This window comes from Pygoscelis adeliae, unplaced genomic scaffold (genome assembly GCF_000699105.1).
Source record: "Pygoscelis adeliae isolate BGI_AS28 unplaced genomic scaffold, ASM69910v1 Scaffold26, whole genome shotgun sequence".
NCBI lineage: Eukaryota > Metazoa > Chordata > Aves > Sphenisciformes > Spheniscidae > Pygoscelis > Pygoscelis adeliae.
Window position 1 is genome coordinate 4,817,346 of NW_008825104.1, and position 27,672 is coordinate 4,845,017.

At 36.7% G+C, this 27,672-nt stretch overlaps 1 protein-coding gene across 1 annotated transcript in view; it reads right to left on the reverse strand.

The window, feature by feature from the left end:
- Positions 1 to 27,672, reverse strand: part of AP3B1 (adaptor-related protein complex 3, beta 1 subunit) — a 164,816-nt gene that overhangs the window by 100,640 nt on the left and 36,504 nt on the right. The window contains exons 7-8 of the mRNA XM_009327253.1: positions 20,912 to 21,091; positions 1,060 to 1,221 (exon numbers count right to left, since the gene is read on the reverse strand). Of these exons, the coding sequence (XP_009325528.1) occupies positions 1,060 to 1,221; positions 20,912 to 21,091 (342 nt within the window). The remainder of the gene's footprint in view (positions 1 to 1,059; positions 1,222 to 20,911; positions 21,092 to 27,672) is intronic.

The following is a 27,672-nucleotide window of genomic DNA, read 5'->3' on the forward strand; positions in this document are numbered from 1 at the left end:
TATGGCATGTGGAAGATAAGCAACTGAACCTGTTCTCAGTGCAGCGTTGATGGCAAACATACCTAACATACTTGGTTTTTGTGTGAGACGAGGAAATATCATATAGACATTGAACAGTGATTTTAGCAAATGGCTGTGCTCTAACAGAATTATTATTGTAAAACTGTATTCAATTTGTTTCCAAAGTCTGCTGGCAGATTATAAGTGCTTTTGAAAAGAGTTAGACACTAGTTGGAATCTAGAAATATGTTCCAGGGAAGAAACAAAAACATGATCTGTTTAGCTTATCAAGAACAGGTTGGGAGGTGACTTAATCATGGTGCAGTAATTGTTTTTGCAATGATCTGAATATTCATTATCACTGGAATTCTTTTTCTGAAGATATCTAGTCTTGATTAACAGGACAAACCGAGGTTAGAAATAAAGTTCTGTGATCTGAGTAATGTCACAATGATTCACCATCAGCATGGCTTTTTCCAGTTCTAAAAATTTACCTGCATCTTAAAATCTCATGGAAATACTGCAGAGCATACTATACTCATGATGTCAAATCTATCCTGCAACCTTGCCAAGGCACCAACACTAAGAATCTGGCTTGGATTGACAAAGAATTTAGGCATATAATTGTCTACTTTTAAAATGTGAGACTCAAAGGAAAGCACCACTTAATGAATCAGTAACAACTATGATTTTCTTTGTGAATCTATACCACCAAAACCAACAGTTTATGCCATCCTAGTAGCTGAGAACTTAAACATTGAAAGCTAGCTATAGTATAGTCATCACACGCTATAAGAAGTTGGATTCAAATGTTCTTGTATTTTCTCTTTTGTTTGTCCTTAGTATTTGGAGCATATATCACATTCAGTTCAGGTGTTTCACTTAGAAGCTAAGTTAATTTCAAAAAAGAACAAACCACGGTACTTCTCCTATAAGTAACTTAAGAGTATTGTCACCACTTTTAAAGGGGTGTAGATTTTACTAGAAAATTTAAAAGATTGAAAAGAAGCATAGTTATTTAGTAGTTTAACATTTTAAGCAAAAAGGAATTAGTCATACAGCAGCATTTCGGCTTTGAAGCAAGGGCTTTGTATTTCGTAACAGCAGCCGGTGATCTGGGTCCATAGTATAGGTGTTTTTCACTTTCCGATCCTTTTCTTTCTGTTCTTCATCAGATTCATAGAAATTATTTTCACTATATTCTTCCACCACCTCATCATCCTACCAAAAGACAAAATGACAAAAACATACACAGAATATTTGAACCAACCGGTTTTATTCATTAAGGCAGACAACACCACGATTTAACGCAAGATTTACACACATTTTTAAAAATACCTATCAGCTCTTCTACCCCAGTTCGCTCAAAGCAGTAAATGTACCAACACGAAAAACAGCTTAACAATATATGCAAAATTTCCTTAGAAATAAGATGAATTGCTAAATGAAATATCTTCATTAATATTCTAGATTAGGTATGAATATTGGTCTTTTTTGGACTTAAAGCCTATGATCCAAAATTGACATTTCTGAAAACCGTCAGTTGTTTAAAATTCCCTCTTTTTTGAAAAGTTACTGCAAATCATATGCATTCTTCCTTCTCTAATATAATATATACAATATATAAATTATCTGTGAAAATAGCAAATCTCAAAAGAAGGGACAGGTTTTTTTCTTAAGAAATTACATGTGAAAAAGGTTATGTGTCCTGAGCCAGGCCTTCTCTGATGAAGTACAAATACTTGAACTGTTTAAATAAAGTTATGAATTAACAGCATAATGTCACTTAAAAAAAACCCACAACACACTAAAAGAATTCATTAAAGTTTGAGATATTAGTAAATTAGGCCTTTTAATCCAGAAGGCTAAATAAAAGAATATAAAAGAATATATCTGATTACATAAACATGATAAACTAAAACAAATCTTAAGATTTCTGATGTGGATCAAAAAACAGATAAAGAATAGATTTAAAGTGTTTAATTATGCTTATATTTAATTAGCATTAAAAAGCCCACAAACTTAAAGAAAAATAAGATGGAAACCATCAGGGTTAGATTAAAACAGTATCAGATCCCAGGAGCTGTGGTCTAGATTATGAATATTGAGAGTACTCAACATTACAAAACTTTTTCTAAAAAATAAGCTACTGACTTCTGCAACTTGTTATATCCAAGTGTGTGTCCTTGCTCTCCTAAATTCTTCTATCTCACTTTGTCACCAGAACACCCAACTAAGACAAACAGCATTACTGTGGCTAGCTGGAGCTATTCACATTACAATGGGCTGGCTGGTACCAGACACCAGCTGTACCAATAGCTCTGCTTGTCTTTCTCTCAAGTCTCTGTCCAACTATTTTAAGGAATATCCAACTCCACACAATGGTTTTAAGGGGATTATTTAAGTCATATACCCAATTGTTGGCTTTTTTAAAAGACATAATTACTTCCGAGACAAATGTATCTCTTTAATTCTAGCTGGCAGTAGCAAAGCAATCAAAAGCGAATGGAAGAATAGCTAGAAATGAAAGTAAAGACTTATTTAATAGGTCTTCAGGAAACCAGGCAAGGGTAACTTCAAATCTTTGTTGCATGCCTTGGTCAAAACTCAGGTGCAGTGAATCAGCCCATAAAAGTGTCTTCAGTAGAAGCAGAGGGGTAGGGGGAGGGAGGGAACAAGTGACAATAGATCAAATTTGTCATTTTATTCTATTTTTAATTACAATTTGCAAGGACATTGAAAATAAAACTTCCCTTCACATTTCTTATCATTTTTATTACTTGATGCCACCAGCGCTCTCAGCATTTTACAGAATCCCTAGCAAGCTCTTAGATTTCTTATGCAACAGGAACTGATTTGGTTTGTTTACTTCGCTGTCTATACTTCTGTCACCCTTCTAAAATAAAAACTCAGGATACTAAATAGAGAGTACTGGTAACAGAATTCCTCCCCTTGTCTACAGGAGAGGCAACTTGAGAACAAAATTCCTGATCCCAGTGCATCTCAACCCTGCACTGAAGAAGCTTCCTCTAACAGAAGGAGAATAATTCAATCTTCATCGATTCAGTTTTCAGTATCCCTGCCTTGACTGCTAACAGGCAGGCACATCAGTACTACTGAACTCAACGGGAATACAAAGTTGGAAATTGTATTTAACTCATTAATCACTGTTGTAAAGAAACAGCCTGAGCTCTCACATCTCTGACTTTTTTATTAAAGAATTGTTGGTTAGAAGCATACTTGGAGCAGAGTTCCAAATAATTATAAAGCAACTTACGCCTCTTCAGAAAACATGTTTAATTTAAATCCCATTAGAGTCTTTATATTGAATCACTTTCTTCATACCCCTACAACAGAAGTATTAATGTGGTCTTTTCTCATACTCATATATTTTATTGCGATCTTAGAATATTCCTCTTCTCTCAAATCTGTTGAGATCTGGTATGAAATAATTATGTTCCAGACAAAGGATGATGATGACACACAGGGAAATAAGTTTAATGAACTTAAATTCATTAAAAACAAGTTCATGAAGTCCAAATCAGTCGGAATTTGTAGTCACAAGGACCTTACGAAGACGAAGAGAATATGTAATACTGCAAACTTTGCACATTACCATGGAAAGGAAAGCAAAGTATTATGTGAAAGAGCCAGGAGACTGAAAGATAAAAACATGCAGGCTTCTTGTTGTGCAAGAATTGCTGTTTCAAATTCTATTAATCATCCCAGACATGGAGAGAAGTTACCAGGAAATGTGAAAACATTCAATCACTCGCAACCCCTTAAGCCTCAACCTGAACTGCTGACTATACTCACTGCCAAAAAGAAAGAACTGTACATTTAGAATCATAGAATCGTTTAGGTTGGAAAAGATCTTTAAGATCATCAAGTCCAACCATTTACCTAACACTGCCATGTTCACTACTAAACCATGTCCCTAAGCACCATGTCTAAAAGTCCTTTAAATACCTCCAGGAATGGTGACTCAACCACTTCCCTGGGCAGCCTGTTCCAATGCTTGACAACCCTGTCAGTGAAGAAAATTTCCTAATATCTAATCTAAACCACCCCTGGTGCAACTTCAGTCTGTTTCTTCTTGTCCTATCACTTGACACCCACCTGTCTTCAACCTCCTTTCAGGTAGTTGTAGAGAGCAATAAGGTCTCCCCTCAGCCTCCTCTTCTCCAGGCTAAACAACCCCAGCTCCCTCAGCCGCTCCTCATAGGAATTGCTCTCCAGACCCCTCACCAGCCTCGTTGCCCTTCTCTGGACATGCTCCAGCACCTCAATGTCTTTCTTGTAGTGAGGGGCCCAAAACTGAACACAGTATTCGAGGTGCGGCCTCACCAGTGCCAAGTACAGGGGCACGATCACTTCCCTACTCCTGCTGGCCACACTAGTTCTGATACAGGCCAGGATGCCATTGGCCTTCTTGGCCGCCTGGGCACACTGCCGGCTCATGTTCAGCCGGCTGTCGACCAGCACCCCCAGGTCCTTTTCCGCCAGGCAGCTTTCCAGCCAGTTCTCTTTCAACCAGTTCTCTAAAGTCAACACTAATTCCTTTATTTAGAACTTATGATTAAGTTTGTTGAAGTCAAAAGAATGGATTGCTCTGACTATCCAAAGACATCTGGATCAGGTCTTATCTCAGATCATCTGGTACTTCACAGAAGCTTTCAGAAACCACTTGAAACAGGAGTCCTGGAAGATAACAATGACAGAAGAATCTGAACTGATCTATTATGCCTCCCTTTGAAAGATGCAAGTCTTTGAAAAATCTAAGGCAAAATTCTGAACTACATTTACAAACATGCAGATCAAAGATAACTGTTGTCATGGGTGATTTTTTTTCCCAGGTATTAATAGTATCATAGCTTGGCGACACATGATGGTTGACAACAGCTTGGGATATGCAATTTTTGATACCTAATTTAGGCACTCATAATTGCCCTCTGAAGGCACACAGTTACACTGGGAACATGGGTTCCAAGAATTAAGCATTCAAAAATCACACTTTGGTTATGTTCACAGGATATGCTTTGTTTGCAGCTAAGCTGATAATAAATGATGGAAAGTGGCTTGGTGAGCACTTCCGCCAGCTCCCTCAGTACCCTTGCGTGGATCCCATCCAGCCCCATAGACTTGTGTGTGTCTAAGTGGTGTAGCAGGTCACTAACCATTTCCCCTTGGATTATGGGGGCTTCATTCTGCTCCCTGTCCCTGTCTCCCAGTTCAGGGGGCTGGGTACCTGGAGAACAACTGGTTTTACTATTAAAGACTCTGGCAAAGAAGGCATTAAGTACCTCAGCCTTTTCCTCATCCTTTGTCACTATGTTTCACCCTGCATCCAATAAAGGATTGTCCTTAGCCCTCCTCTTGTTGCTAATGTATTTATAGAAACATTTTTAATTGTCTTTTATTGCAGTAGCCAGATTTAAGTTCTAGTTGCGTTTTGGCCCTTCCAATTTTCTCCCTGCATAACCTCACGACATCTTTGTAGTCCTCCTGAGTGGCCTGCCCCTTCTTCCAAAGGTCATAAACTCTTTTTTTTCCTGAGTTCCAGCCAAAGCTCTCTGTTCAGCCAGGCCGGATGAGCTGGATTTGCTCAGCCTGGAGAAGAGAAGGCAAAGAGTGGATCTCGCTGCTGACTTCAACTATCTAATGGGACAGTATAAAGAAGACTAAGCCAGACTCTGCTCAGAGATGCACAGCACAAGACAGAGATTCTTCTTTCCCACTGGCTCATCTTTCAGCACATGGGGACAGCATGCTCCTGCACCTTTAAGATTTCCTTCTTGAAGACTGTCCAGCCTTTCCTGCTGACTTCAACTATCTAATGGGACAGTATAAAGAAGACTAAGCCAGACTCTGCTCAGAGATGCACAGCACAAGACAGAGATTCTTCTTTCCCACTGGCTCATCTTTCAGCACATGGGGACAGCATGCTCCTGCACCTTTAAGATTTCCTTCTTGAAGACTGTCCAGCCTTTCTGCACTCCTTTGCCTTTCAGGACTGCATCCCAAGGCACCCTGTCAACAGGCTCCTAAACAAGCCAAAGTCTGCCCTCTGGAAGTCCAAAGTAGCAGTTCTGCTGACCCCCCTTCCCTACTTCTCCGAGAATCGAAAACTCTATCATTTCACGCTCGCTGTGCCCAAGACAGCCTCCAACCATCACATCACCCACAAGTCCTCCTCTGTTCACAAACGACAGGGTCCAGTGGGGTGCCTTCCCTAGTTGGTTCATTCACGAACTGTGTCACAATCATTGGTTCATTCACAATCTTCCACACACTCCAGGAACCTCCTAGACTGTCTCCTCTCCACTGTGTTGTATTTCCAGCAGTCATCTGGTAAGTTGAAGTCCCCCACGAGAACAAGGGCTAGTGATCGTGAGACCTCTCCCAGCTGCTTATGAAATATTGAAGAGGCAGATGAAATATTCTATCTGTCTGTTCAGAGTTTTTCATAAGTCTGCATCTACCTGAGTAACCAGGTCTGTTTTGGCATGCACCAAGTTACTTTTATAATTTCTGCTGTCACAGACAAGCCTTATTTCTTGATAGCACGGAGTACCAGTATTCTGTTAAGTAGTTTGGGGCCTAGGAAGAAAACCTGAAATGGAACCCTTCAAGCTGACTGAGGCACAATAAATTACAGCCAAGAATTCAGACCACCGAGCCGAAACCTCATCTTAGAGACCTAGCTGAATTGTTGCTCTGTCCCCAGATAAACTTTGTAGTGCAAGTATTGAAGCTTGCACAAAAGCAACAGACTCTATTAATTCTCCTCTGAAGTGGCACAGAGCTAGCTTCAAGGTGGCAAGCACAACCGAAGCCTCTTGGTATTGTAACAAAGGCGGAAAGCCTTGTGCAGACATCTAAGTAAGAGCCTCCACACTCAGCAACAGTGCCCGTGGTGTCCAGGATAAAAATAGAAACCAGAACAGCATGCCGCTTATACTAGGTCTACATCTTAGACTCCAACCAGGAAAGAAAGTATGAATGGGGTATAATGGAGAAAGAAGCACTACTAACACTCTAGTATTTTTACTGCCAGCACAGGACTGAAAATAAGACTCTTGCCTTTGGGGATGAAAGTCTTCCTGTTTTCACTATTAATGTTGAATCAACAACTGCCGGCTTCCACAGGTAATTGCCTGCACACTCCAATCCTCAGTATCTATATTGCACCTACACTAAGCTGTGGGAGATGATTCTTCACATGTCCTTGAAGAAATGCCAGATATTGGCGGCACTCAAATTTTACTTTCCCAGATGTCTAATTAAAGCTCAAATTGATGATCCATATCAGCAGCTCTATCAGAAAAAAAACCCCAATACTCTGATCCTTTTTGACAGGGGACAGACAGCATGAGAGTTCAGGGAGTACATTCAAATGTTCCCATGCTTTCTCTTGTCCTTTCAATCACTTTAGATGCAGTTTCACAGTTGATTTAAGACTAGTCATTCACTAGAAGATTGTTATTTTGTTTGTTTGTTTTTAAAAGCATGTTTTATTTTCACCAGGATCAGTAAAATTATCTGGCTTACTTTGTGGTCATAGGATCACTAGAACTGCTGAATTTTCAAAAGCAGTAGGTGGTAAAGGGAGAAGGACAGAACAGAGGCATTCCCTTTCGGTGGCAGTCTTTAGCTAAACTGCATTAAGTACACTTAACAGTTTGTAGTAGCACATGATTTAATTGTGCAGTTAATAGCTTTTCTAAATTGCAAAATCACTAAAAAGTTCAGAACCCTAGGAGAATGAAGTGATTAAAAACTGCGAGAGACCACTAGCTTTCCAGGCTAGGAATTGCAAATGGACTCTGTGCATTCTCCATCTTCTGCAATTTATTCAATCCAGTAAAGAAGTGTGTATTTTAGTGTGAAAGAACATGTGTAATTCTTCATGTTATTCCAGACAAACAGTTTAGGGGCATCTTCATAAAGTATTAACAGCTTAAATGAAGAAACTGCCAGATAACAAATTCCATTAGTCTGTTTTTAAAGTCACTAAGTAAATAAGCTAACATTTAACTGAGATCTTGCTTGAAATTACATTTAATATGGCATTAAAGTTGAGAATGTTCCTTCCATTTAGGGTAAAGCACATTATGTGAATGCTACAGTTACCTCCAAACAGAGCTTCACACATCCACAAACTCAGAGCTAAAGTAAAACGTCACTGAAATCTGAAGCATAAATACATACTATTTGCCCACTCTACCAGCCTTAACTCCATCTTCTATTCAAAAGTGATTCAAATATTTGTATTCCTAGGTTAGCTTTAAAATCAGTTACACGTATAGACTTCAGTTTCTCTCCTCAGATTCATAAGGAAATACACTTACAGCTTTTTTGATTCCCGCAGCAGAATCTTTGGCAGATAAGATTTTAGCTATCTTCCAGAGCCTTTTCTAATATTTCTAAGAACTGCTCTCAGAAAAGTTTTGGATAAGCTAAGTTTTGAAGGTAAGAAGAGTTTTGGGACTATTCATTAGTCAGTGAATCCGACTGCAATACCAAAACTACCTTAGCCAACCAAGATCAGCAGTCCATTTGCTGTATCATGAACACTATCCTTGGAAAAGGGAAATGGTAGAAAATGTATAGAACAGTTTTTTACTTAAAGAATTAATGACGTATCCAAGATAAATCTGAAATTTTCATGTTGTGTGTGAAGGTGCCTACCTAAATCCTTCCACGTGCTTGACAGATGGGTTTCAGAACACTAGAATAGACCTATCTTTGGTCTATCAGAGCAAACTAAAAATTATCCTCAAGACCGCTCAAAAAGCCAAGGAGATGAGCTGTGACAAGTTTCTGACAGATGAGCAGACCTCAACCAGTCACACTTGTTAATAATCACATGCTGGCAGAAGTATCCATCCTCTCCACAATGGAAGTCCTTGAATAAGGTACAGGTATATCAGTATAGGTAAAGCTTGACATGAAGAATTGCTAGTGGTCTAAAAAAAAGGCACAATCTCACATGGGAAAAATATTTGAGAAATGGAAGTGTAACCAACGTAATCTACAGCCTGGCTGGACAAAGGCCTTAGAAGGCACAAAGCCAAGTTTGCCACAGAGATCTTCAGGTACTAAATGAATGAGAGTAAGTTATAACTTTTGCCTTATTAAGCCAAAGGGAGTTGAAGAGTCAAAGAATAAAGGGACCAGATCATCCACTCCATAAATAATGCCTTCCTTTCAAGTACTAACCAGCCATCGAAGTATACTCCCTCTTTCTTAGGTAGGCTGCCATTATAACCAGTTGTGTGATAAAGACTTGTGCTACTGTGAATGAACTAATGGGACCTAGTAATGATCTGATGAGATGCTCTGATGGCCATGTGAAAGTAGGGCAGTATTTCAAGTGCCTAAGCATAAGTATCTGGTGCCATTTTATACTCCCTCAAGTATGAGAAGTATCTGCGTGGGTCTGGCAGATCCCGAAGGTATGGAGCCTACAGGAGATCCATAACAACTGAAGACTAGGCAGGGCATCTTGTGGCATTTAGAACAACATGAGACCCTCAGATAATCATATCCTGGTTCCTATAAAGGCTAAAAGCTTCAGATACTTCCCCTTCTGTAGGACAAAATTAATGAAGCAAATCAAACTCTTTTCCTATTTAAAAATAGCTATTGAATCTTTTACTGTTACATTGAAGGAAAATGAGTTTCCAGCACCTAACAAACTCCTGCTGATGCTCTTCTGTGCAGAGTCATTGGAAAGGAACGGGCTGGGGATTACAAGACAGGTGACAAACAAACCGGATCACAGTACCAGGATGCACGTTATAGTAACAGTTACAAACTGTAGCTATTCCTGAATGGACAGAAAGCAGGATGTGACTTTGCTGTCACCAGTCCAGAACAGCGTGTTTTGTGTGGTCTCAGACATGATGCATTTACAGCTTTCGGGAACAAAGTTACTTAAAAATGAATGAGAATTTTAGAAACTTAATTTCTCCCTTCTACCACACCCAGAATATTAAAAAGATTCTGGTAATTAAGTAGTGGACTGGAATCTGACCTGTATTCTACCAGGAAAGAATTTCTAAGGAGGCTTCCTGAAGAAATGTGCAGGGAGAGGACCAGAAGGCATATGTCCATTACTCCCTTCTAAATTAAGTCAAAATAGACTGAACACTTTCAGTCCTAAAGTCAGCAAATACAGAATGTAATGATTAGGTAGTGTGATATATAAATAATAATATATAGCCTGTATTACTTATATAAAATATTCATACAGAATTATCACACTACCAAACATCGCATTCTGTCACTCCACAGGGACCAGACCTGTTGCTCCTACACAAATCAAAAAGTACATACAGATTTTCAGTCAAATGAACCACCATGGAATGAAGAACCAGTAAAGATAGCAAGATCATAATGATATTACTCTGATATGTTTGAATATTACAATTTTTACTTCAATTATAACCACAGCCTATTCATTACCATTGGAATAGAGAGGTCAGAAAGAAAACCTGAGGTTTTGGTTGGATTTGTAGAACTATGCAGATCTGAAGCCACTGAAACAGACTTGGACTCCTACAGTGCCCTCTTCTGAGGATCATTTTTCAGATTACAACTCTATTCAAATGAGTCTGCTGAAATTATACTGAAAATGTAATATATTAATACAGTCATATAAAAGATATTATATAATTCCAATAAATTACAATGGAAACTGGTACTTTAGTTTTAAGTTTTAGATAAGAGCTATCATGTTCTGGTCAAATGAGATTTCATGGTTCCTTGCACACAATTATATTAGTGGGTTTTTAAAGTTTATTTATCTAAAGAGATAAAGGTGCTTTCAGCTACTAGAAATTGAAGTGAGTATTAATGAAAATTGTAGTTGTGACAAACTGAAGAAATATTTGGGTCACACTGAATTATGTTTTCTGATTCTAACGCTCACTCTATAACCTTCATATTGGGATAACAGTCAAATGATGTTGAAAACCAACCTATTTTTTAAGTACAAACATCTGCCAGGAAATTATACAACCTGAAAAAGGGTTTACAATGTGAGTGCCATTGAAATTTCTTACCAGATTTTCTATAATTCAATGGCCAGTACAGTCTCAACCATCTATTAATACAAAAAGCCAAGAGACAAGAAAGGGGCATCTTAGGAATCCATGACCTAAAAATGCAGGAAAAGAATGGGATAAGAAGTTTTCAAAGAAGAAAACTCCTCCCTTCCTTTCTGCCTTCACTGTGTTCATAGAAGTAGACGCTCTTTCCTGTTTTCAGGGTATTGACCAAAACCAGGGCATTCTCACACAAGAGGTATTGCACTCAGGAATAATTGTTTTCTCACAGATTTCATCTCACTGGGACACAGAAGTTCTGAGGTGTTTTTAAGCTCAATCAATCCCTTCACTAAAAAGGCTTTGAATTTTCTTTTATCACCAGGTTGTTTCAAAGAGTTTCAACAGTTGAGGGAAGGGAGGAGTACAACTTCTAAAGCTGTATTTCATAAGGGCACAAGATTGTGGCAATGGTCTCATGGTCTGAAGATCAATTGCACAGTTCCATGACTTAAATCATTTTGAGTTCAGTACCATCCAAACCCAGGGGATCTCATGACAATTATGCATTACCAGTAAGAAAGGACTGCATCAGCATGTGACAATAGTTCAAAGCTGCAAGAAATAAAGACTCAAATTAGGTGAGATTATCAACAGTATCTACTCCTTGGCTTTAAAACACTAGCTTTAGCCTCAGTTCAGTCCCAACAAACAAGAAAGCCATTGCACAAAATCCTCCAGTATCTTCTTGGTACTCTTAGCAGTTTACTGACTATGATGTCGTAACATCCCTGTAAACAGCTATCCTAGGGCAACTTTGAGACATTATTCTGTAAAATGTTTAGTCTTCCAAGTCAGCTTACCTTGCGGTATCAATAGCCTCTGGAGTCGTGTGTTTCATACTCACCAAAACATTTCCGCATTTCTTTAGAAAAGCTAAATTTTAGTGTGGATAAGGAACCCACAATAAAGTTCTACTAGTTTGGGGAGTTTTTATACACAATTCAGAAAAACTTTCTATATAAAAAACCATCCAATTTGTAAATATAGCAAGCTTGATACCTAAGCTACACAAAGGCACTAAGACACCTACTGAAGCTTGAGAATCAGACTGTGGCAAGTGAAATTTAACATTGAGGCATTTTCAGTCACAACATTGGTCTTAGCTTAACTTCCGGCATATATAAAAGTAACATGATAAACTATAAATAAATCAAGCTTTATTTGTAGTTTACTTCATCTTTTCCTATCATATACATATTCTAAGACTATACCCCTGCATATTCTCATTTATACAATACCCTCTATAATCCCAGTGTGGATGTACATGTTTATTTCATTCTTTAAAAACCCAAACCATTTTCACATACAGTATGAGTATGTAAACTCATTGGTACATGAAAGACTCTTCAAAAACTATTCAATCCAGCTTTACAGTAGTTTTTAAAAACTCGCTTAACCAATAACATAGTTTTGAATACAAACTCAAAAATGTAATGAATTAAAAGGCTTACTGAAAAACTAAAGAAAAAGAAAAAATCCCAAAGTGTTCTTCAGAAAGCCTGTACTCATAAAAGTTTTATACTACAGCTCTGAGACAAGAGCATAGCACAGATGGAAGTATGGGATTGAGGACAACTGAACATTAAATTTTTCCCAATATATCACAATTACAGGAACATCTGTGCTAAGTAACTTCATACTGAACTAATGTGAAAACTCAAGAAGTGTTCAAAAGTTCATTCTCATTTGCTTCTTAGCAGCAACTAAGTGTAGGACTGCTGTCTAAAAATAGGGGCTAAGAGTTAAATATGCTGCAGTAATTAACATCTTTCTGCAACAACCCCAAATTCCCACTTATTGTTGTAACAAAGTCTCACGATACTTGCAGCTAGAATAAAAACAATCAATTATGATTTTTAGATCACTTTCATCTATTCAGAACAGTACCATTCTCCTCAAAATGGAAGTGAGGCATAAAATAGCGTCTCTTACCACAAAACCACATTCATTTCAATAGTGTGTGGAAAAGGTACAATAATGAGAGTGTAAAGACAGACAGATTTGCAAAGCAAAGAGCAGAAAAAACGTTTAGAGCATAAGAGAGGAAGAACAGAAAATACAAGGAAGAACAAGAAGTGATAAAATAAACATTATAAAAATAAAATGGAGGAGGAGCAAAGATGAAGGCATAAATTAAAGGGAAAAGATACTATATGCTTCTGGCTACAAGTGCCTCATTTTTTTTTCCCTCAAGTCCAAAAATTAAAGTGGAATTTGGAACTTGTATTTAGAAGTTTGGTTAAATGCTTGAACAGTTTTTAGGCTTTTTATGATGGTTAAGGTTTAATCTCAGTTTAAATTTAATCTCAGTTTAAGAATCTGAAAAGGCAGTATAAGCCATCCCATCAAGATAGCAAGCACTTATGAACCAACTGCCAAGCAAAAGTATTCTTCCATAGGGTTGCACAGTAAGTGAACCATGAAGAAAAACAGGTAATTGTTAGTTACTTTGGGGCTGCAACCAAGAGAAGGGTACTACATGCTCTAGAAGTAGTAGTCACCACCTGTCATGAATTATAAACAGGGTATGGAGGAACAAGGATCTCTCTCAGATGTTCAGCCTGTACAGAACTGCAATGGTTCACAATGCCCCTCCTTTTCTAGTGTTCCTGTTACACTCTCTAGTTATACCAAACCATGTATACTTACTCCTTAAAACAACTCAACTCCTTTCTCTCTGGAAAAAATGTAGATGATTTTAAAAGTAAAGTCAAAGAGAACAAAGGGTTCTTCCCCATTTCCCACACATGCAAACACACTCATAATTTTATTTTTAATTTTTGTTTATGTAGCCTTAGGATTGTTTAGAGTTACTACAATGTTTATCCAACACTTAAACCATATTTGGACTACAGTCCAAAAGTTAGTTAGGAGCCTCAAATTTTCAAGACAAAATGACCTGAAATCTTAGAAGAATGCTAACTGTACCTGTACTCAGATTGGCAGTCTGAAAGATTAAAGTCTGCTATCCTCACCAGAAAGTCTGCCCTACAAATCTAAATATCAATGGACATTAAATCCTGTATTACAGGATTTTTTTCCTTCACCCTAATGCATAAGTAGGCAAAGGAGCTGAAAGCATCTTAAAACATCTGTTGATTCACTTCAGTGATATTCTCACACCAACAACTGGTGGTATATTTATTCTGATGGTAAAAGCCATGATGGAAAAGCACGTTGCTACCATTCAGGCCTAAGTTACTCCCAGTCTTCTTGCCTGGCATTTTTCCAACCATAAACTGGAACAAACTTGTGGATACACTGTCAAAGAGATGGATGATCCAAGATAATTTGAAATTTTTTATATTTACTCTTCCCCATGGTCCTTTAGAGATATGCCATAACCAATCAAGAATTCTACCTGATATTACAAACAGAAGTGTACAGGCTGAGACTCAGGAAACTAAAGCTTCCTCAGAGCAGGGGTCTGACCTCACACAGGTCTCCTCAGACAGAGGAAAAATTAAACAAAGGTTTACTTTTGCAAAGAAGGAGCTAAGGAAGCTTCTTCTGCAACTCTTCTAATTATCCAGAGAAAATCCTGATATAACAGTGAAAAGGCCACACAAGTTACCAGACAGAATAATATCCCACAGACAGATGGCCAGAACAGAATTTATAAATATTTTGGCATCCAGGAAGCCCCAAAGTATTCTAAGATAGCATTCATTTCATATTTCTCACACAATTTTCTATGATTAAATATCATTGAAATGGCTAAAATTAAAGCTAGAAACTTTGGTACCTCATGGGCTCATGGGGGTCTGCTACATCTGGTATTTAAATTAAAAATGATTAGCAGTTAGACAGTTGATATTTAGATTTCTATAAAAATATTTCAGTGTTGCCCTCCAATTAATTTTCATCTCTAAATCAATGAGCTAGACAGAGATATAAACAATTTTAACAACTTATTTGCAACAGATGGCTAGAATGCCTCTTAGCCTATATATAAGTAACAAAAAAACCTCACTGAGTCAAGAAGGTGAGACTACAGCATTGGATGGAGTACATAGAAACTTTGCCAGTCAATTTTATGGGAAAAGCCGGGGTCGCTTTCTTAATTTGAGTTCATACAGATGTCCTGGAGAGCTTGCCTACACAGATTCTATCCACTGCTGCTATGCCACTGCAAGTCTGTCATGGGACTAACAGAAACCACTGCAATACACTTTGCTGCAAAGATAAATGACATTTTTATCTACAGACTGTACTTCTCTTTCGCCAGCAGTAAGTGCTTGGCAGCCACAAAGCAAAGCAAACCAAATCAGGATATTCATGTGGCTGAAATTTAACCCTCCCTGTCCTTTCAGTTATTCTTCTGCTGGATCAATTCTTTTATCCAGATTGCCTTAGAAACACTACCCCTAACACAAGGGAAGGGAGGAAGAAGATGGAGGGAAGGTAGAAAGACAACAATGCTCCCTTTCAGTGACAGAAGAGACTAGTATACAGTGATCATGAAAAGAGTCTCAGATTAGATACATAACGACCAGAAAGTTTCGTTCAGAATTTCAACTAATCAACTTTCCACAATCAACTTGAGGCCATTTTTTGTTATAAACCTATGCTCTAAGTTATTCTCATCTTATTAAGTAGTACACCTGGTAGGGAAAAATAAAACTGGTATTACAGTAAAATAGCTAGCCAGTCCATTTTATGCTCCAAATATCTTCAAATAAGTGAATTTGACATTAAACATTAACCCCTCCTCGTGTATATCTAAAAGAACCTGGTCAGAGAGTATTGCACTCTGACAAAAAGGGAAACAGTAACTGAATCCAGAATCCTCCAATTCAGACTGAGAATTCTGACAAGTATACTAAGAATGGAAGAAATAAGTAGTATAACACATCACTGTACACTAGTTTTCCTAAATTTAATGTTTTGATCTTATCAGCCAAATCAGGATCAAGCAAATCTACTGATCTATGTGGTTTCACACTTGCATCTGAAGAGGAGAGCTTAACTGGAAGCTGAAAATGAGATGATTGCTTTTGATCTCTGGGGAAGAAAATTCTCTGGCCTCATAATCTTTTAGGGCAGGGGGAAAAATAAAAAAAAAAAATTTAAAAAAATAAGCAAAACTATCATTTGGTAGAACCACACAGCACAAATATGTACAATGAAACTTCAGTAAGGTCTACAATGTACTAATACATAACATATCTTGATTAATTTTATCCTAAAAGATTGAATGCTATTCTCAATATTTCTTAAATGTGTTCGACTATCTATGTTTTCTTACTCATCTTCTTATTGCAGGAGAGCATAATAAAACTAAATCCTCTACTGAGAGGCTGAGAACAGAAGAAGGGAAAGGTGTATTCAGGTTGATTCATTATTAAATGAATTATTTACATACAGAATATTTTTAAAGTACTTTAGCTTGTTTCATTTTTGGCACTTTATGTAGGTAATTCACCTAGTTAGCAGGAGGCTATCAACCTGAATACACCTTTCCCTTCTTCTGTTCTCAGCCTCTCAGTAGAGGATTTAGAAGTTTTATTATGCTCTCCTGCAATAAACCAGCAGAAATGATTCAGAATACTCTTTACAGAGTTAACAAGTTCTACAAAAGTTAAGGATAGACAGTATTCCGTGTATGCTGTGCTTGAAGCTTTATCATTTACAATTACAGTTCACTCAGTGTGCACCCCAACATGGGGAACACAAAAGGGGAACAAAAAATAAATATTTAGAACAGTACTAGACACTGCTGAGATGTCTTAAGTAGCCATTAGACACTTGATTAGATCACACATAACCACGACCTTTATGGAATACACTAAGAATTCATAACTATAAGATACTAAGAAAATACTACAAGAGCAGGAAACATTTTAAAGCATTTAACAAAAGACTAGAGATCACAGAACAGTTGAGGTCAGAAGGGACCTCAATATTTTGTCAGAGCTAGCAATCAAAATAAATATGTTCAATGTGTTTCTTCCTGTAGTTCCTCAAGAGCCAGGCTACTTCCCATGATTCATGGTTTTAGGTATATACATGCAAAGACTTGCTATTTTGCTCCTAGAAGTCATTATTCTTTTAGATCCTTTTCTTCAGGCTTAATTTCTGTCGTCGTCGTCATCCCCCCCCCATCAGTTATGTCAAATTCTGAGCACTTTAAATTGAGCAATACTTCAATAATTAATCCTAAAAGTGTAAGCTTGAGACATGCTTCTCATAAGTATTTGTTAACAAATAACTTTGTTATGACTGAAGCCCGTGATCAGAGTTCACCATTTTTTCCAATCTTAATTGAACACCAAGAAAGTTTGTTTCTGTAACCTGCAATTGCCTGAAACAAAGCTGAGCAGCCCCAAGAGTCACTGTTTTTTGCAAGACTACAGCTCCCAGCCCCATTTTGCTCTCTACAATGACTGTCGAAACTTCTGACCAAGTCAGCTATTTTTACAAGACACCCTTCCAGACAGCACACACGCTTGGTCCTAGGATCTATATACTAGGACAGCTGAAGGAGTCACTACCTCCTGTGATCCTCACCTCCTTGCAGAAACAGAGATGGCTGAACAGCTTGAAAATCAGTTCCTGAACTGTTAGACTGCAACTCAACGCATTCATGGAAATCAACAGCAACTTTATTTTAAACATTTTCATGTATTAGGCTGCAAGCTGTAACGTTTGCAGCAGTTCGCAAACAACTCAGCAGTCCCGACAACTCCTGCAACAAGGGCAGTGCAAAACATTTAAGCTGGGATGCATTACAGTGTTATCTGCCATCAGATATGTTGCTTCGCAGAAAACTGTTGAAATTGTTCTTCCCAGTTAGTCCTGAGCAGGTATTTTCACTCCAGAATATGAGTGTCTTGCTGTCATTCCAGTTAAAACATGTTAAAGCTGAATACAGTTCATACGGAAAAAGAGTTATTCCGAAACTGTTATTCACATATAACTACTTCAAGAACACCCTCTAAGTATTTCAAGACAAATAGGATAAACCAAGGACATTCTTCCTCACAGCATTCATGATCAGAATTAAAAATTCTACCCTTCAGCTAAAGAACAGAATATAAAACTAAGTATTCTTGGTTAATGGGTAATTCGATTAAAAAGTTTTGCAACAATTTTAAGCATATTGCTCAAAAAAGGATTTTTCTCCATAACTGGTAAGTATTCCAAATTTTTCTTTATGTTTCTGAACACACAAGAAATCAGCTCAAAGCGTTGCACCTTTACTTGTTGGGAATTAGCTCAATGCACAAAAAATCAGTTCAAAGCGTTACACCATTACTTGCTGGGAAGTAGCTCAACTTGAACAAAAGCAGCATATGTTTCTCAAAAACTAAGGTAAATTTTAGTGAATAAAAATGCAAATATGCATTTTAGCAGCCTTGAATTTATTAATCTGATAGGTTTAATTTCCATTTTCCTGCATCAGCTTTATTTATAAAGTGTCGTGCCCTATAAATATGCTGTTATTTTCTATAGTCAAGCACCCTCTTAACAAATCTTCTCATTAATATGTAAATTTAAAGTCAATCGGTCTTCTCCCTGACAGCGCCATGAATTCCTAGTGCACTGTATAATCGGCTTTGACTTGGCATCCACTATTTATCATCAAAGATGTCAGTTAGAAAAATTATGGAAAATGCACTGCAATTGATATGACTGCAATCTACTTTGTCAACACTTAATTGTTCCTCAAATCATACATTTACATATAAACAGCCTAAATACTGATCCATAATGATGCAAATAAACTAAATTAAAAATCTCTTCTACTGCACAAGATGCCCTGTTGTATGATGAGTTCATTTAAGAACCTATTGACAAAGGCATGCATTTCAACTAGCCCCAGAAAAAAATTCTGCTAATTTAATTGCTGAGTAGGTAGACAAACTAAATTTTGCACTGAAGCTCATGAAAGTGGAAACAAAGTGTTATTAATACTACACCACTGATGACCAATTTTAGGTTGACACAGGCAGTATTGTTACACAAACCTTTTACATTCCTAGAGCAGAAGCCACAGCAACAACTGTCATCCATCCGGTTTCAGTGAAAAAAAGTACATTAGAGTCTTAAAAGAAACATAATCCCATCAAGACCTCCAACATCTCAGTTCAAGACAGGAGGTCACATCCCCCTCTTCTACTCTTCCTTTGTCCAATCACAGACTAAAACTGGCTTAAACCAATAGTGAAACCGTAGCTTTAGGCAAAGCAAGTTATCAATTTTGATGCTTTCCAACGGTCAGAGAGCAGAATGCAAGTTACTTTATTTCAATAAGCAACATGTAATAAACACTGCCTCAAGGACATTAGGAAAACATATTACTTAAGTGTCTCATTAACTAAAAATACTTTCCTTACTTTAAGCAATTTTCTGGAAAGATGTGTTCTTACAAATAATTTAATTTTCATCTGAAATGAAAGAGGGAGTTCCAGAACCCAACTGGTAGAGTGAAAATATGATTCTACTTCAGACATTTTTGCTATGTTCCTAGTTTTCTAATCATTATAACCCTTGCTTATTTAAGAAGTGAATGTAACTGTAAACTAAATCAGGCTGAAATTAGCTGTTTGTCCAAATACACCTCCTTATAATTACTTTTACATATTATACATACATTAACATAGAATGCCACTGCATTTCAGTCTGATTCCCAGGCAAAGGGTATTAAAAGACAGAGTTTGAAAGAACTCCGTGATAGCTGGTGTCATTCTGTATACCAATGCTAAAAAAAGAAACCTTTAAAAAATTGTTAATATGCTAATTACAAACCACAATAATCTGCACTGAAATAATGCCTGAACAGAAGTGTTAAGACACATTAGCTGAGCTATAGCAGAACTACTTTAGTCTAAAGAAATACAGAGAAATAAAACAAAATCAAATGATGAAACTTTCTGTAAGGATCACCTTTATTACAAGTAGGTACCCCAAACATCCTTTTATGCAACTGTACAAAGTCCATCTCCAACTACTGCTGTAAAACAGTACATATCAATGAATATGTACATCTTTAAACATGATTAGTTTCAAATTAAATGGTAAAACTGAATAGTAGTAACACCACCAAGCCTGTAATAAATGCAAACAACTGGAGCTGTGGAGCAATTTTATACAGTTCTTTCCAGAAGTATTCTGTCTTTTAATTTAAACTGTTATTCAGAGTTAAATCCCTATTGAAACCAATGTTAGCAGCATCAATTTCTTGAGCTGTCTACTTTTTTGTTGTTAGAAGTGATAGGATTTGTATCTTGAATATCTCTTTTTATAAATTTTAAGTAAGAGTCTACTCATATTTACATAGTATAAATGAAAATACCTCAACATTTTTTACATTGCACATTTCAAAAACATATACTCAAGTGTCCACACAGTCCCTCAGCACATTAACAAAGCCTAGACAAGTAACATAATGTTCACCATGCTGTGATACTGGGTATTCTTATCCATAAAGAAAGTAGATTCTACCCAGTTTCAGGACAGGACGGCAAACCTTTCTAGCTCTGACTCACATAAAATCTCCTAGAGCAAAGAGCCATGTCGCTCAAAGAACCACAGAAAAAGGACTCTCTGCTGCCCATGGGATGTGCCTGAGGTAAATCAAAACAGGTTATAGCCTGGAAGGAGAATTGTCATGCTCTGAGGAAGGGTGGATGCCTTGTGTTAGTGAAGCCTCAGAGAGCTAAGACTTATGCATTTGATTTCTATTTTTATTAAAGTCTGCATAAAAATGCATCTTAAAAGACTAAGTATATCCAACAATGGAAATAATTCAGAATGCAAGCACACAATAGTAATTTTAAAAGTCACAAACTTACCTTCCATGGGCTTACAAACTGTGTACGTGCATATCGAGTTAACATGTGGATTATAACAACTTGACCCCACTCTTCCACATCAACCAACAAGTTACAGAGCTTTCGGTAGTTCTTGTGAATCAGATCTATTCTATCTGGACACACTTCCTCAAACGCCATCACAACGCTCCCAGCTACCAGCTAGAAAACAAAATATAAACCAGAAGGTCAGTGTTCCTTCTACAGTTCATCCAGAAGTGAGAATCAGAATTAATACTAGCAATTCTCAGCAATTTCAAATTGTTTCTATTCAGTGAAAAGAAACAACAACAACAAAAAATCCTAAGCCCACAGAAATGGTATCTTATTTAAAATAGAATTGGGATAAGTTTATTGGAACGGAGAAAACATTTGCTGTTTCTATTACACACATAAATCTTAGCTCCCAGCCCTGAAGACACAGTGCGATGTAAGCATAAATTTTTTTCTTACAGTTATAGTTTCCAAATAAATTATTAGAGGACTTGCAATTAACTCAGAAATAACAGGAAACAACAAGAAGTATAATACAGCAATATGCCTGACAAGGTCTATTGGGATTCTCTTATCAACACTAGCGTGACCAAACTGAAGAGGAGCTGGGGTAAGTTTCCCAGCACTACTGGGATCCAAACTTCTCTCTTGATATGGCCAAACTAACTGTCATATGAAATTTTATATTTAGAGTTTCATGAATACACTTTGCAAAAAAAAGGCATAAAAATCAGCAATACAATACAGATATATATTAATACTTTTCCTCAAAGAACACAAGCAGAATTTCTGCATGTTGTTCAGCACTTCCCTACCAGTTCCAAAGTTACAGGAATGGATCATTTATGCCCTGCTATGTCCTCACACAATTTTTTGCCTCCATAAGAAATAAATCTTTATATATATACAAAGATCCTCATACTGACTAAGATTATAAAAACAGCTTTATTTTCATGAGAAAATTAAATAGATTATCAACATTCTAACACCTCAAGGCTTATTGAAACCTTCTGATAGGGTATTTTCTTTTAAAAATAAAGAAAGGAAACATATTGGGATTCCTGTTAAAATTGTGGCAGCAGGTTAGTTTAACTGTGGGAAAACATCAAAAGCTGACCATGCATTATAAGGACATATCATTGTGTGCCTGGAATTACTGTTCTTTCTCTTCTAATTGCTTTAATTAAGATTTGTTTTGTGTCAGAGTACATGTTAAGTCAAATAACTAAAATGATGAGACTTTATATGAAGCAGCTGATATGTATGCATTTAGCATGCATGCAGTATAGCCTTCTGGCAGCAAATTAATGTCATATTCTATCTGAGCACTGGGGATCTGCATTTCAACCTCTAAAATTTCCCCAATGACTTAAAGTAAGCAATTAAATAGAAGTGCGGTTTATTGAAATGGTACTTTTTGAGAAATATTAAATACAATGATATTCATATGTTACATTTTTCTCCCTGTATTTGGCTGACATTTGCTTTATTAGTATGCGCCCAACATTACAATTGAAAGAAAACAGCTCAGAATATAGTCTTGCTATTATGCTAAACAAGTTTCAGGCTCTGTGGGGATTTTATGAATTACCAATAAGAATAAACGTGAAGTTGCATTTATTGTCTCCAGCCCCGTCCACATACTGGTACCTGCTGGTCCCAACAAGTATGCAACTCATTCCAGGGAGCAAAATTTGATTATTTGATAGAGCTAAATAAAACACACTTTACATCTAAAATAATTTGCTTTTTTTTGCTGTATCACAAAAACAATAGCTTTTTTTTTTATGTTGTTGTACTAAACTTTCTTCTTAATAACATGCTGCAGTAAGCTATTCTGTAATTAAAAACTGCAGCAAGTTGATGCTTAGGTGTGGGTTCAAATCTCAGCAGAAGACAGTGGTTAACTCCAGGCAAACCACTGTCAGTTCTGAGTAGGTATTCAATTAGGCCAGATAAGCTAAGGATGGAAGAGAGGAAGGTTGGGAAGAGTTATATGTTAGACCTCGCCTGCAGCAAAGCAGTGTTATCAGGATGCAAAACTCTGAACTATAGTTAAGGCCAGCCTGCAGAGGACAGTGTGACAGACCTGAAGTTTTAGAAGAAAGGGATGACACTGTCAGACCACAGAGACTTTTTTTTAGGTCACTGTCCCATAGACTTGTTAATGGGTATTCTACTACTCCACACTACAAGACAGCATAGGGTTTCTTGAGAGGTTTGACATAGAAGGGCAGAAGAGGAAGGAGGGAAGGAGGGGGGGGAGAGAGAGAGACTGACACACAGATCGATTTATGACTGTAAGAATAGTCGCAGCCTAATATTTAAAAATACCCTTTTAGGTTCATAGGTGAAGGACAGCACAGATGCTGGTGTCCAACTGTAGTTCTGGAGTGGAAACCCTTGCCTTTTACTGCTACTAGTGCTGCACACACATTTTGCTATATTTCTCTTTCATTTGGATATGATATAGTTTGAAAGCTGACATAAAATAATACATGTAACACTAGTTTAGATGTTTTAAAACTGAGCACATATCCTATGAAAGGCGCTGGCTTCTTAAATGTTCAGTTACTGTGAGTAAAACACACCAATCTGATACAAAAAATAGTCATACTGAAATACAGGAATTCTAAATAGTTACTTATTTCAATTCACATCAGTCACCTACTCAAGTTTACAAGAAGAATGTTGTCACTTGTAAACGCTTAAAAGATATTAATAAAAATTTGAACATGCACTATGAAATGCAAGAGGCGCACTGGATGAACAACATTTTATTCCTGTGGCAAGTCCCTAGATTTACAAGTTAACACAGGAATTGCCATACATGACACTATTTAAGATCATGCCCCTCTCCCCATTATTGCATTTTCCAAAATTAGGCTTTTCATTTGAAAGGGGGGAAAAAAGTGAGAATGTAAGACAGATTGAAAATGCACTGCTAACAAACGGATTTATCTGAGAAAATTTCCTAATGCTTTCTTAATAAGAGATTATTTTCTAGTTGACAGTTTCCCCTATAGTATGATCCTACTATACATCTGAACTTCAGAGGAACAGCTAATAATCTTTGTTTATTAAATGTTCAGCATTCCATAAAAATATTTAGAATTAAAACAAAATGATCCAACCAGAATATAAAACTAGAAAATATCAGTTTCCAAAAAACAGTCAGTTAATTTCCATCTCACTGTGTCAATAGTAGCTTTTTGTATAAGGAGAAAATATAAATCACTCCAACAAAACTAGCAATGAGCTCATCAAATTCAAATGCTGCTTTCCATTTATGTATTTTTTATATTAAAGCAATAAACATGGTTCATTTGTCTTCCACGGGTTGCCACGTTTTTCTGTGCTGTTGCTATGAACTTCAGCCATTAGCTGTGCTCCAAGGTAAACTACATGAACCATCAACAAAAGTGACACCCAATCTATGGAGTTCATATTTTCTCCAGATTATCTATGCTAGTTGACAAGCTGGTAATGAAAAAAATCACACTAAGCAAATGGTTCCTCTAATAACAATAAATTTTCTATAAAATTATGAAGGGTACAAAACGTTTCCTTGCATCTATTTTGTCATGAATTCTAATTAACGCTGCGAAAACCTGAGAGTGCTGGGTCATCACAAGAAGTACGTCGAGGTTTGATTGATAATACAGTACAAGTTGGCCTATGCTGCCAAGATTCCTCTCTCTTTAATTAATGGCCACCCCACCTGCCCTAATCATATAGCCCAAATGATATTCCCCTTCTTATTTCAATTTTCTGGAGGCAAGGAAACTGGAAAAGATCAGTCATTTATCTTCTAATAGCTGGATAATAGATCTATCACAATAAAACATCTGCATAAACTCCATAATTTTTTTCCACAAAAGTGAAGCTTTCACCAACATTAAATGACTAAGTTAAGAAAACATTGTCTTATCCACACATGTGAGTTCTACACTAAAATATTAACTTATTAACAGAAGCCTAATGTTGAAAGGTAGAGAGCCCAGCTTTCTTTCCCCATTATCCCCAAATACACTGCTTTAGTTTAAAAGATCAAGATCTTCATTGCAAAGCCATCACCAATTCCCAGGATCATTTTTTTAATCTAAAGGGTCTCACTTCGCAAGAATCTGCGCTTCGTCTAGTAACCATGCAGTCTGCAAAAGAAATCTCAATACTCACACGTTTGTATAAGGTCTTTTCACCCCCAAAATAGAATTCATACTAAGTTGCATCTGTAGACTTAGGAGTAAATTATCACACCAGAACAGCATAATAAATTTGTTTAAATATTAGAAGTAGTTTAAATGTGATTAAAATACTCTTGTTAAAGAAAAAAAAATGTTATTTAAGCAGAGGCTAAAGGAAAATTTAGCCTTTAGAAAAGAGCATAAATCTTAATTAGCAATAAACAGATTCCATGCAATAAGCTAATTTACTGTGAGTCTTCCCCCAAAACTTGCCTCTATCCCCTCCCATATTACTTCACAACAGAAGTTTCTGGGGACACAACATCAGGAGTACATACTTGGGAATCAATGAGCACCTGCAAGTCTGGCCAACATGTTTTGAAATTTCTCACTAACATTGTTCTGTCTTAGAAGAGTTCAAAAGCAGTGCTGCACTCTGTATATTACCTGGTCCCAGAACAGGAGCTATAATAGCAACAGCTAAGACATAGCACAAAATATGTGGCCACATACTAACCCAGTTCTCTGGATGGGGCTGAAAAATATTCATTTTATCATGCAGCACGTGCATTTATATTTCCACACAAACATCATAAAACTTCCAAACCATTATAAACAGAGGTATCTGCCCAAACAAAATAAAATCAGATCAAAGTTAAATATGGAAACCTGCGATAAATTTGGACATTTTTAATATGCCCAGCATCCATACAACTACATCCCCGCTACAGGTCTACATTCTGCCTTTTTTTTTTTTTAGATGCAGCTTTACATACACTTTGGGACACTTTAGTTTGGACTGAGGGATGCAAGTCACAAGTTCTTTTTGCTTTACAGGTTTGGACAACAGACATGATTCCTCTTCATTATCAACATGGATTTTTTTTTTTTTAAACTGTTGTAACTCAAGTATCATTAATGAACTTGATTTTTATTGTTTACACAGAGTTATGAAATACACAGGCTACAAACACGATGCAGTTCTACAGTCCTTCACAGTACACCAAAAGCAACTTAAGCAACAAAACCTGCCTTAAACCTTATGCCCCAAAAGCTAGACCATCAGGCTTGTTAAGTAAATGGAAAAAAAAAAAAAAAAAAAAAAAGTGAAGTGATACAGAATCAACCAAAAAGAAAAAGGGAACTAGTTTCCTCTGAAATACCCAATTATACCTTCACACATGACTACGTGACTAGCTATATTACTTTCTGAGAAAATCGTTTTAGCATAATATGCACACATGCTCTTATCTTCTTTTCTACATAAAATCATGTCAGCTGCTCAATTATCTAGAATTACTAGAAAAATAAAAGGAGCAGGTGTTCATGCTTTTGTACCTGCTTATCAAAGTCTGAGGTACTTTTTCCTGTAAAGCAAGGGTAAAAACATAACTAGGAGTTTAAGTCTCTATAATAACAATACTTGTAAACATGTTATCTGTTTAAAAATTAAATACACTGGCACAAAATCACAGCTTTGTTGATACACTCTAATTCCCAGTTAGTTACCCTTGAGGGTATCTTAACGATGGTTTGCACTTGATGATTTTGCATCTTAGATTAACTGAGAGCTCAGCTTTTAATTGAATCTTCATGTTAAGTCACTTAAAGAGTAGAGATATCTTTCATTTATCTCACCAGAAATTTTAATGAAGTGCTGGGTTAAGGTTAAATCTCAGCTTATTTTAAGTTTTGCTTACCTCAGCTTATATTAAAATTTACTACTGATTGAGACCTAAAAAATGAACACATTTTATGCAGTCTGATAAAATGGCTTAATTTTACTGTAGTAGAATTCCCATACAGACAGTTTTTTGCTATTTCAAATGTAAAATGACTCTGACTAATTTAAATACCTTGTGCCTTTTCTGTGCAACATAAACTGCATTAATAATCCACAATAGCATGTTCTCTCTAAGAAAAAATTCTGGTTTACATAAATTTAGAGGCATCTATGTTTAGTAGCTATTCTATCTCTTTAATGTAGAGATTATGTCAGAAAATTTCAAAAACCCCACTTGAGGTCAAATGGTTATAGAATATAAACGAATTATGAGTAAAAATTTACTTTTTATTAAAGCGAAGTCTCAAACATCACTTGAACAACATTCAACTGTTATGCACATCGTTAATGTTAATAATTACACTCTCCCTCCAAACATGTCAAAACCAAATGGAATAAGAACAAAAAAACAAACAAACAAAAATCACATGGTGGATTTTCCCGCATCCAGTTATTATATACAATGCATTATGGCTTGTCCAAGGATTATGAGCCCTTAAGTACACAGAAATGCCACAAGTAACCTGACATTTCCATCAAGGGTAAAAACGGTGGAGAACCACTGATGTCCAACAACTCCCAAAGTCACTAAGATTCTCCCACTCTGGTAAAGACACTATTTAATGAAAACACCATCACTTTCTCAACAAACTGATCTGCTGACATTAGATTAAAAGTACCAGGAGATGACAGCTAATGTTGACCTAAAGAAACAGCTTCTGTGCATTTAAATTGAAGGAATCCAAAGATTAGTGTCAAGTAAACACTTCCGGTCTGAG